Source organism: Salmo salar, chromosome 10 (genome assembly GCF_965601325.2).
Source record: "Salmo salar chromosome 10, fSalSal1, whole genome shotgun sequence".
Classification (NCBI taxonomy): Eukaryota; Metazoa; Chordata; class Actinopteri; order Salmoniformes; family Salmonidae; genus Salmo; species Salmo salar.
The window spans coordinates 29,732,491-29,745,322 of record NC_138300.1 but is presented as its reverse complement, the minus strand read 5'-3'; the positions used below and the strand labels follow the sequence as shown (position 1 = coordinate 29,745,322).

Here is a 12,832-nt window from a genome sequence, read left to right as displayed (position 1 = left end):
ACCTTTGATTCTTACCTTGTAAAGTAAGGGCGCTTGTCCAAGTTTTAATAGTGCAATCTGGTTGGTGACATTCATTGTAGTTCTGGCTCTTCTCATGTCCTCCAAACCTCCATACTGCACATCCACTACTACCGCCTTAAATGGAGAAAGGAGAAAATAAATATCAGACTACTTTAAACCATTGGTACAAAAGGCAAAAATGATGAATGGCAACTGAATCGGAAATAATAGGTGCAAACATTTTGCAAATGGCATCCACAATCACACCTGTGGTGTGGTTTGGAAGGCACAATAATGACTAATGAACGTCTGTCTGTGTGCTGGAGGAGCCAGACTGAAAGTTAAAGAAAAGTCGTGGAGTTGAGCGAGGAGTCACAGCAGCGATGCTATTTCTGAGTGGGACTCTCCTGCTGCATTACCTGGGTCCAATTCATTTTTCATGTGGCCTGGGGGCAAATGAAATGCGATGCCGGTAAGCAGAGTACATCTCGTTTGCATGAGGAGAACAGGGGAGTGGGAGATTTATCATCCTTGTCAGCATTTGCATCATAAAAGCGCTCCGTTAAACTCTACGGAACAGACACCAAATTGAAATACAGAGAGATTTCTAGTCTGACTGAGATTCTCTTTTTTCTTTCCAGAGGTAATGAAATTAACGATGTTGCTTGCTGCACTGAGCGTATTTCTTCTGTACACCAGATGAATTCTTTCCCGTTCACTATTCATCTGGCCTATGTGGTGGATGAGGGAGGCAATGTTTGTTTCTCCATCAACCTAATTGAAAGTAGCAAAAATCCCCCAATAATGAACTATTATCATGTTGAGGAGTTAAATTGCCACCTCAATCAGGGGCTGTTATTATGCCTCAGACAGAGAGGGTGGCAACATGTCCTGCTTGAATGAGGAGCAAATTCAATTGCCTCTCAATGAAATGTAAATTGAACACATCTACTGTAACATAATCAGAATCAGAATAAGAGCCATGCATCACATGCAACAGTAGATCATTACAAACATTATAAACACTGGGATTGTTTACTAAAAATCACCCACCTCCACAAACACACACTGCATTAATCAGCATGTCCCAGTATATGAGCTTGGTGTAGTAAAAATTCATAAGGCACTCTGTTAAGGCTTAGATGGGGTGGACAGGGTATTCATACACCACTGGTCCAGAGAGGTACTGCTGAATTAGTAAGAATATCTATTCCCCTTGGTGGATGTCTTTGTTTGGTCTGGGTCCAGCAGGAGACATCCTGGCACAGGCTCATGTATTTAAAAAGCTATTATGTGGAGTTAACAATCAGAGCCAGAAGAGGCAGTATGCCTTCTTTTCTCTGGCTGCTCCTCACTCAGAGTTAAAACACTGCAGTTCTCCAGAGCCAGCTTGACAGAAACAATGGCTGAATTAAATGTCTCTGTGTCTATATGAAATTAGATTTCCTTGCTATCAAATATTAACACAAGATGACTTACAGAAAGTGTAATGAGGCAAGGCCATGCATTCATTTTTAAATAGGTACTGTCATACTATTTCCTTCTGAGGAGCAAATCTCAAATCAATGGAAATCACCACTAAAAAGAGACAGCGAGATGAAAGATAGTGATATAAAGTAAGTCTGAATGTACGTAATTTTTATGATACCTTATTTACATAAGTATTCAGACCCTTTGCTATGAGACTTAAAATTGAGCTCAGGTGCATCCTGTTTCCATTGATCATCCTTGAGATGTTTCTACAACTTGATTGGAGTTCACCAGTGGTAAATTCAATTGATTGGACATGATTTAGAAAGGCACACACCGGTCTATATGAGGTCCCACAGTTGACAGTGCATGTCAGAGCAAAAACCAAGCCATGAGGTCAAAGGAATTGTCCGTAGAGCTCTGAGACAAGGATTTGCAGCATTGAAGGTCCTCAAGAACATAGTGGCCTCCATCATTCTTAAATGGAAGAAGTTTGGAACCACCAAGACTATCTAGAGCTGGCCACCTGGCCAAACGGAGTAATCGGGGGAGAAAGGCCTTGGTCAGGGAGGTGACCAAGAACCGAATGGTCACTCTGACAGAGGTCCAGAGTTCCTCTGTGGAGATGGGAGAACCTTCCAAAAGGACAACCATTTCTGTAGCACTCCACCAATCAGGCCTTTATGGTAGAGTGGCCAAATGGAAGCCACTCTTCAGTAAATGGAAGAAGCCACTCCTCAGTAAATGGAAGAAGCCACTCCTCTGTAAAAGGCACACAAAAGCCCGCTTGGAGCTTCCCAAAAGTCACCTAAAGTGATATTTATGTTATTGTTCTAATAAATTTGCAAAAATGTCTAAAAACATGTTTATGCTTTGTCATTATGGGGTATTGTGTGTAGATTGATGAGGGGGAAAAATAATAAATCCATTTTAGAATAAGGCTGTAACGTAGCAACATTTTGAAAAAGTCAAGGGGTCTGAATACTTTCCGAATGCACTGTAGTTTATTGATGTGTTGCATGGCTCAAACAATGATAATTAATTCTTCAAACAGAGCCTGATTACCCTGAGGAGGATCCCCGTTTGACCACTGAGGATGTACAGCTCTACCAAGCTAAAATGGTCTTGTTATACTACATGCTTGTCACGCCTGCTCCCGATCTTCCCCCCTGGCGCTTGATGGCGCCAGGCTGCCCTGTATTACGCACTCCTGCCACCATCATTACGCACACCTGCCTTCCCTCGTCATGCGCATCAGCGAGATTGGACTCACCTGGACTCAATCACCTGTTTATTACCTCCCTATGTTTGTCAATTCTCCAGCTCTGTTCTCCGCTGCAGCATTGATTGTCGTCTGTCTTTGTGTTTCCCAGTTCTGACGCTGTTCCTGTTCTGTTGCATGTCCGTTCCAAATTAAATGTCAACTCCCCGTACCTGCTTCTCTTCTGCAGCGTCGTTCCTTACAATGCTGTTGTTGTTGATGATGTTGTTTTCTTCCAGCCTACCTTCCTTCGCTATATTGTTCCAGAGTAATTTTCATTGTAAAGTTGGAGATGATTTGACAAGGCAGTAAAGTACAGTTGGATGACTAAGATAAAGAGAGAATTACATATTTTCTCTGTATGAGAGAAAGATAATGATAGTCACTGCCCAGCTTTAAATAGGACTTTTACCAAATGAACCCCACAAACTCATAAAACAGAATATATTTCTATGCCATTAGTATAAGACTGAGTGTGGAACAGCATGATATTTGAGATTAACTTCCTAATGTCCGCTCTTTAAAAATGTATAGCTGCGCAGTGAATTTGATCTCCATTGCCACTTGAACTTCTATTTCTCTCTATACATCCTCTGATGGCCGGCTTGTGTTGAGGTGGGCCTTTAATACATGCATATTTCATATATGTTCAATTAGGTTACAACTGTCAGTATGTTTTCCCTGCAAGAGGGGGTGAATGAATTTTCTACTCTCTCTCTCTCTGTGATCCTGAGAATGGGGAGTGGAATGGGAAGTGGACTAATGAGAATTGCTCACTGACCCCTAAGTCACAGCGACAGGCTCAGATGACAGATCCCATGGAGCCTCAGCCCAGCACATTACTATGGAGTCCCCAGGCCTTTCATCCATCAAACCAGCCATATTTGTTTTTCTAAACTGACGTTTAGATATTGCAAATGCCATTTAATTCAAGGCAGCACACTGAACAGTGCATGGAACCAGGCCTGTGATGGATGGCTTTGACTCCTGTTTTGGGGAGACAGATGCAGAGGACTAGGCTTGGAGTATACTTTGCATTCAGACTTTGTATTCTCCAACTGTTCTCCTGTACCTTTAGCCCACTCAGCCCTCAAGGGGATAACAGCCATTTCCTTAAAGACACTCTCTCTCTGTGTTCCCCTGGAGACAGAAAGCATAACCTCTAAAAATAGCCCTGCTATATTTCTTATGTCTGCAAGTGTGTGGACAGACTTGCATAATGACTTGGATTAACCTTCAATCTCAAGGATGCATTTGCGCCTGTGTCTTGTAAATATACTGACTATAGCCAGCAGTGCTCTCATATTCCTGCAGGGAGGGGATGTTTATTGTGACTCATAAAATTGGACTGTGATTTTGATATACCTGAACTGGGAACCAACTTTAACATTTACGTCTTGACCTTTCGCTGTGGCCTTTTGGGTGATCACCGCTGTGAGGGAGAAGCAGGGATGCGAAACAAAGCTAACTGGAGCCAGCCAGGTAGAGTGCAGGGCTGCTACTACCATTCAAGTCATGGTGACAATAGTTGGAGGTGGAGAACCAGGAGATGACTGGGGAACATAGCATTAACCAGCCTGGGGTTAGTGCATTCTGCTGTCCATGCAGAGAATGAGATGGGGTGAGTGTGCTGTACCTCTAGACTGCCCGTGGCAGAGTAGGCAGCGTAGGAGAAGTGTTGGTCTGCCGTGGGGTTGTTGTTGTGGTTCCTGGGGTCACACTGAGCCCCGCTGGGCAGGAAACACTCGTGGCTGGCCCGGTCCACAATTCTGCTGGAGGAGGGGCCAGGCAGGCTGAGGAGGACGCTGTAATTGGACAGCTGGACGTCTGTCAAGCCCAGGTCTGTCCACTGTTGGTACAGGTGCTTAGCCCTGGCCTCCTCGTTGTCGTCTGATATGCTAATGAAAGGCCTGATGGGAGACAGAGAAAGAGATGTAGTTATTAATGTCTATTTACTACTGTGTGTGGCAGGAATCCTGGCAGATGCTTTGGAAACAGACTTACCAAAGCAATCACACATTATCAATTTGGCTAATTAACAAATAGTTTATTTTAGTTATTGTTCACACTACCGGTGTTCAGGATATCTGTGACAGAATGAAGTCTACTTTTTTCCATTATTTATTTTGAAGACAGTCTTGGTAAATTGGTCTTAACCCAGAAGCGTCAACAGGTCTTAATCCAAATGCTTTTAATCCAAAGCATCAACATAAATGTCATAATTTCAACAACAAAAAAGTAATTTGTCAAGCAACTAGTTACCAACAATTTTTTTTGACAGACAGCGTCTCTCAATCATTACCAATTTCAGGTCAAAAATTGGTGATGCTTTTAAGCTAAAATGTGTTGGGCTTTTAGGGTTAAAATGTGAATAATGACTGAACAGAAAATGTTCTGAACAAATGGATGCACTAATAAAACTGTGACAAAACTGTGAACACATTACCAACAGGATGGGTAAACATGAAGGAGAGGAGTAAAGTGATGATAAAGGTGCTCTTCTAGCAGTTTTCAACACTATGATATGATTTATCTACCATACTAAGTAATGTACGACTCCTCTTTAAATCTGCGTATTCCTCCAAAGCTCAGTTGTCCTGAGTCTGCACAACTCTGCCAGGACCTAGGATCAAGGGTGACACTCAAGTGTTTTAGTACTATATCTCTTGACACAACGATGAAAATGATAATGGCCTCTAAACCTTCAAACTGCATACTGGACCCTATTCCAACTAAACTACTGATAGAGCTGCTTCCTGTGCTTGGCCCTCCTATGTTGAACATAATAAATGGCACTCTATCCACCGGATGTGTACCAAACTCACTAAAAGTGGCAGTAATAAAGCCTCTCTTGAAAAAGCCAAACCTTGACCCAGAAAATATAAAAAACTATCGGCCTATATCGAATCTCCCATTCCTCTCAAAAGTTTTAGAAAAAGCTGTTGCACAGCAACTCACTGCCTTCCTGAAGACAAACAATGTATACGAAATGCTTAAGTCTGGTTTTAGACCCCATCATAGCACTGAGACTGCACTTGTGAAGGTGGTAAATTACCTTTTAATGGTGTCAGACCGAGGCTCTGCATCTGTCCTCGTGCTCCTAGACCATAGTGCTGTTTTTGATACCATCGATCACCACATTCTTTTGGAGAGATTGGAAACCCAAAATGGTCTACACGGACAAGTTCTAGCCTGGTTTAGATCTTATCTGTCGGAAAGATATCAGTTTGTCCTCTGACAAATCAACTGTAAATTTCGGTGTTCCTCAAGGTTCCGTTTTAGGACCACTATTGTTTTCACTATATATTTTACCTCTTGGGGATGTCATTCGAAAACATAATGTTAACTTTCACTGCTATGTGGATGACACACAGCTGTACATTTCGATGAAACATGGTGAAGCCCCAAAATTGCCCTCGCTGGAAGCCTGTGTTTCAGACATAAGGAAGTGATTGGCTGCAAACTTTCTACTTTTAAACTCGGACAAAACAGAGATGCTTGTTCTAGGTCCCAAGAAACAAAGAGATCTTTTGTTGAATCTGACTATTAATCTTGATGGTTGTACAGTCGTCTCAAATAAAACTGTGAAGGACCTCGGTGTTACTCTGGACCCTGATCTCTCTTTTGACGAACATATCAAGACTGTTTCAAGGACAGCTTTTTTCCGTCTTCGTAACATTGCAAAATGTTCTGTCCAAAAATGATGCAGAAAAATTAATCCATGCTTTTGTCACTTCTAGGTTAGACTACTGCAATGCTCTACTTTCCGGCTACCCGGATAAAGCACTAAATAAACTTCAGTTAGTGCTAAATATGGCTGCTAGAATCTTGACTAGAACCAAAGAATTTGATCATATTACTCCAGTGCTAGCCTCCCTACACTGGCTTCCTGTTAAGGCAAGGGCTGATTTCAAGGTTTTACTGCTAACCTACAAAGCATTACATGGGCTTGCTCCTACCTACCTATCCTGCCGTACATACCAATACGTATGCTACGGTCACAAGACGCAGGCCTCCTAATTGTCCCTAGAATTTCTAAGCAAACAGCTGGAGGCAGGGCTTTCTCCTATAGAGCTCAATTTCAATGGAATGATCTGCCTACCCATGTGAGAGACGCAGACTCGGTCTCAACCTTTAAGTCTTTATTAAAGACTCATCTCTTTAGTAGATCCTATGATTGAGTGTAGTCTGGCCCAGGAGTGTGAAGGTGAACGGAAAGGCACTGGAGCAATGAACCGCCCTTGCTGTCTCTGCCTGGCCGGTTCCCCTCTCTCCACTGGGATTCTTTGCCTCTAACCCTATTACAGGGGCTGAGTCACTGATTTACTGGTGCTCTTCCATGCCGTCCCTAGGAGGGGTGCGTCACTTGAGTGGGTTGAGTCACTGAAGTGGTCTTCCTGTCTGGGTTGGCGCCCCCCCTTGGCTTGTGCCGTGGGGGGGATCTTTGTGGGCTATACTCAGCCTTGTCTCAGGATGGTAAGTTGGTGGTTGAAGTTATCCTCTAGGGGTGTGGGGGCTGTGCTTTGGTAAAGTGGGTGGGGTTATATCCTGCCTGTTTGGCCCTTTCTGGGGGTATCATCGGATGGGGCCACAGTGTCTCCTGACCCCTCCTGTCTCAGCCTCCATTATTTATGCTGCAGTAGTTTATGTGTCGGGGGGCTAGGGTCAGTCTGTTATATCTGGAGTATTTATCCTGTCTTATCCGGTGTCCTGTGTGAATTTAAGTATGCTCTCTCTCTCTCTCTCTCTCTCTCTCTCTCTCTCTCTCTCTCTCTCTCTCTCTCTCTCTCTCTCTCTCTCTCTCTCTCGGGACCTGAGCCCTAGGACCATGACTCAGGACTACCTGCCATGATGACTCCTTGCTGTCCACCTGGCCGTGCTGCTGCTCCAGTTTCGACTGTTCTGCCTACGGCTATGGAACCCTGACCTGTTCACCGGACGTGCTACCTGTCCCAGACCTGCTGTTTTCAACTCTCTAGAGACAGCAGGAGTGGTAGAGATACTCTCAATGATCGGCTATGAAAAGCCAATTGACATTTACTCCTGAGGTGCTGACCTGTTGCACCCTCGACAACTACTGTGATTATTATTATTTGACCATGCTGGTCATTTATGAACATTTGAACATCTTGGCCATGTTCTGTTATAATCTCCACCCGGCACAGCCAGAAGAGGACTGGCCACCCCTCATAGCCTGGTTCCTCTCTAGGTCTCTTCCTAGGTTTTGGCCTTTCTAGGGAGTTTTTTCTAGCCACCGTGCTTCTACACCTGCATTGCTTGCTGTTTGGGGTTTTAGGCTGGGTTTCTGTACAGCACTTTGAGATATCAGCTGATGTGAGAAGGGCTATATAAATACATTTGATTTGATCGTAAATGGCATGCATAATTACTATGAATACAATACAATGTAATATGATATTTTATAACTATACATATAATTGATCATGACAAAATTATGTCAAAGCAGATAACTGAGCCAAACCACATTTAATTTAAATTCAAGGAATACTGATGTATGCTCTCCTCTAAATCATGACTGATTCAATGTGTTCATGTTCATCTACCAAAAGACACAATACTATGATGCTAAATAACAGAAATAAAAAACTAAAGCACAATTTATTTTTCTTTAAATAAAACCAAAATGTTTTACCCAGACCTCTTATTAACTCGGGATTTTAGTCTGAGTTTTGAACTTTTTTACAAGGAGAAATTCACTTTAACCACCCAGTGTTGGTTATATTAGAAATAAATCATTACTTCCAGTTCCAAGACAATGAATGAAAAAAGTGGAAGAACAGCACATTGACAACTTTCTTAACAAGAAGGGTAAACCTGAAATGGGTAAATACATAACTTTATCTGTTTGGGGGAAAAGGTTCTTAGAACATTATTTAATGTCCCCATCAAATATAGACATCTAATGAAGTCTGCATAAAAGTCTGTTTATTTGAAAAGTGAAACCCATCTCACGTCTTAAAGGCCAAAAGAGACTGGCTATAAGGACAATTCTCCTAACCATAGTAATCATGTTGTGTTTTACTGATCCCACTAAAGGTAAGAAGTACCAGAGCATTACATTGAAACTAGTTCCGTGTCACTGAATATAAAGACATTACATTACAATTATACGCAATATTTGGTAAGACATTTCCAAACAGTATCTTTTGTTTTGACCTTATTTCATAATCAGGAGTGACACATCAAAATAACTTAGACAGAAAGACGTCCTGTTCCTGACCTTAGGAAAGGGCAAGTTTAGGAGGAAAACAGTCATAAATAAACCAGTTAGTCATGAACAGATCTCTGAACACCGTGAAAATGACATTCACTACCCGGCCTGGAAGATGACTGATCAACAGTCAAACACCACCAGGGATTCATGAGCATTATACAACGGCTGGGTCTAATCTTGAATGCTGATTGGTTAAAACCGCATTACAGCCGGTGTCTATTACACAAGTTACAGTACCACTGGCTAAATCTATGTCGTTAAAATGCGCAATCCACTGTCTCATCAGCCCAGGCAGGGAAGTTATAAACTTTACCTCCACTATAAAAAGCATTTAGACATTATCTCACATTTCTTTTAGACTAACATTTAGTGTTTAACAGCAAAGAATTGTATAAACCTTACTGTCTGTCTCTCCGACATTTGAAACATTGTTTCAATATTCAAACGCGATCTCCAACTGTCCCATAGTAATGAACGTATAGTAGTCGGAAGTCGGGACGAGAGAGAGGCAGGCAGCGTTTCTCAGCCAGTCGAAATCATGAATCAGCTGGCAACATTTTTATGGATATATACAAAGAAATGTAAATTGAAAAAAGGTAAAACTAAATGAAGTTCAGCTAGTTTGTAGTCTTTCCAGCTTCAGTTTGAAATTGTGTTAGCTGTGTTGTTGGCTAGCTCCTCTGAAAAACAGTGTCCTGAGAGAGCACATTTTCTATGCCGGGCGATAACGTGCCTCATTAGCACATTGTTATGGATGTATCCAAATAAATGTCACTAGAAAACACCTTTAACAAATGCAAATGCAGCTACTGTTGTTATTCTGTCTGTTTGACGTGACGGTAAGTTAGCCGTAGTTGGCTAGCTAGCAACAAGGGGTAGCAACACTAGATTTGTTTCGGGACTATATCTTGTGGAAGGATGAAATGGTATGAATAAATTAATTAAAATACATTTTTCTAATGAAAATATATGAATCATCACTTGAATATTTTGGTAACCCATTGTATAAAAGTGATAATGCCTTCGAAACCAGTGTTTGGAGGATATATTGGCATGGATTGCCAGCTCTCGACTAACAACACCCTCCAAACACCGGCTTCCTGGGCATTATCACTTAATTAGAATGGCCCCAAATACATGCTATTACACCTGGTCTGGATGAGCTCTGAATGATACAGTACGTTGGGCTATTGTAAATAGATAAGTGTCCCTAAATTGAGATCGCAATGGTGGACTAAATGAGAGAATATCCTTAAGCAGAAATTTTCATCAGTGTCTCCACCATGCGGTTTCTCCAAAATGTCCCTTTTGGACCGTCAACATTCCACTTTCTCTGAATCCTGAACATGTTGGCCACTAAACACAAAGACGAAACTCCTGTAACAATCCAAAGGAATACCTAGGTTTGGATATGGACCTCCCTTACATTCTGCTGCCATAAATGGGTAGCAGTTCCAACTGAATTTCAATTCCCAATATATGGAATGACAGTCTCGCAGCAGTTATGGTTAAGAACAAGTCATTCAGACATCACTATTAAGTGGAGGATTCCACATCTTTGTACACCACTACCTGGCCTGGGTCACTGTCTCCTAGAACAGTGACAGTTACAGACCATTTGGGAGGAGAGTTGGGATAAGTAGGATACCTGATGTCATCACACACAGCACCACTTGAGACAACATGATTCACAGGACTGGGGCCCAAGTCCCACACCACAGGGTGCCACTCAACAGCTTGGTTGGCTGACTGAAGCCTCCTCACAGCCGGCGAAGAGAGCTGGGATTCTGACACACACAAACACACTGGCTGCTGCTCCTGGCGATGGTCGAGAGGCACTCGGCCCGCAGACCAGAAGATGGCAGAGAGCTCCGTTTGGGCCATCTGTTAGGGAGACTGTTTTAGATATCACACTATGTACTTCCGGCCATACATACACCCTGCAGACTAGGACTTACACTAAACATTCTCCCCAACAACAACATCTTACTCTACTTTAGAGTCAGTGCGGGTTGTTGAGTTGTCACTTGGGGTTGTTAATCCTGCAAAATTCACAACTTCCCTACACAAATATTGTAACGAGTTATGGGAAAATAAAAGCTTCTGTTTGTGTGGGATTGGATTTGGACGATCTCTATTGGAGGCATTTTTATCCTCTCAGACCACTATTTTAACAAATAAATAAATACCCAAAATAAGACTTGGCTCCTGGCTCACTGTTATTACCATTTTGCTCTCCTAATTAAATGCATCTGAGTGACAGGGATTGACAGCTGGTGGATCCGTGTCTGTGGTAGATATGGTCACCGGGGGTACCTGGGGTACTGTCGACCAGGGCCTGGCCAATTGATAGCAACTGTCTTTGTGGCTGTTGAACTGTGGCAGAATGCTATTATGGATGATAATGCTGGCAGGACCGGCCCCTGCTCTTTAAAAAAGGGCTATAGCTCCCTGCCACTCTACATCTGGGTCCCAAGAGTGGCTTCACTGTTGAACCGCTAACAAAGGAAAAGATGGAAGCTATCCCTACCTGAACGGCTATACCTACCTGTGTTTCAGCGCAGTGTCTGACTCCTCAGTATTTCACCTTGAGATGAGGTGACTGACAGTAATGCATATTAAAATGCTAGACCAGTGGTCACCAACTGGTCGATCTCCAATGCATTCCTAGTCAATCACCAAACATTTATGTAAAAAAACCAACGATAAAGCCTTATGTTCCTTTTTCTTTTTCGCACAGTTTTTTTTCCGTTTCCCACTTGATTCAGCAGCCCTAGCGCCAGGAAGGCAAAGTGTTCCCATTTTCAACCATTTAATGTGTCTGAAGGTAAAACTCCGCCTACCCAGCATGCCCAGAGAGCAAATCAAGTGTACCTATAGGCCTACCACTGGCCAATCAGATAGCTCAGATCACTGTGTCTGCAGTTTCCTCGAGCGCACAGCAAAGTTGTTACTGTGAAATTTCCAAACTTTCAAAACCGTTACTAGAGAGAAACTGTCAATGAAATACAATGAAGAGCTGCTGTTTTTATGAGTAAGTTCATGTTTAAGTTGTTATTCAGCACCTCACTGTCAACACTTTTATAAGCCATAAAACGTGCTTCTCCCTACTTCCACTCACGCTACAACCAGCATTGCAGCTGCAATGAATGAGTAGCAAATTGTATCGATAAGCTTCCATTGTTATTATTAACGGCTTGTGTCTTTTTTAATATTGAGGAATAATTCACTTTCTCTGGTCATAGGAGTAACAACATGAATTGGTGCATTAGGCAGAAATAATGCAGTATGACTTACGGTTTGCCATGAGCTGGAAGACTGTGTGCCTTTTTTGGTCAATCTCAGCGGTGGGACGGTGAGAGGCAGCCTCTCTGCTGCTCTCTCCCTCCCTCCCCTCAGACAGACCATCAGATGCAGACCATCAGTCCAGTAAAATAAAATAAAAAAGCTAATGTTTATGCTCACTAAGCTGTTCCTCACAAGTAATACAACAACATTTTGAGAGCTTGGGACTAAGGTTCTATCTGCATTTTTGTCCAAATTGAGTTATTGACATAGCCGTGTTCTATTCAGTATTCTCTACATATATAGTACTCTAAATGCCCAATTCATGTTATAACGTTCAAAAGAATACAATATAAAAATTGCTGACACTATTCAAACCAATGAGGGTTCGGAACTTTAAAGCCAATTATCCCAGAATCATCGTTTTGCAGATAGAACCTTACAGTTCCAAGCTCTTGAAATGATGTATTATCGGTGTGATCATATACCGCAAATTTTGAAATATAATTTCAAAGTGGTCTGAGAAGAACAACATTGGCAGGTAAATTCAAACATAGCCAATATGCAGTGATAATGTATTA

General features: G+C 42.2%; 1 protein-coding gene across 1 annotated transcript in view; it reads right to left on the bottom strand.

The window, feature by feature from the left end:
• Positions 1–12,832, bottom strand: part of naaladl2 (N-acetylated alpha-linked acidic dipeptidase like 2) — a 291,011-nt gene that overhangs the window by 177,344 nt on the left and 100,835 nt on the right. Inside the window, exons 3-4 of the mRNA XM_014216734.3 lie at positions 4,368–4,641; positions 16–135 (exon numbers count right to left, since the gene is read on the bottom strand). Of these exons, the coding sequence (XP_014072209.1) occupies positions 16–135; positions 4,368–4,641 (394 nt within the window). The remainder of the gene's footprint in view (positions 1–15; positions 136–4,367; positions 4,642–12,832) is intronic.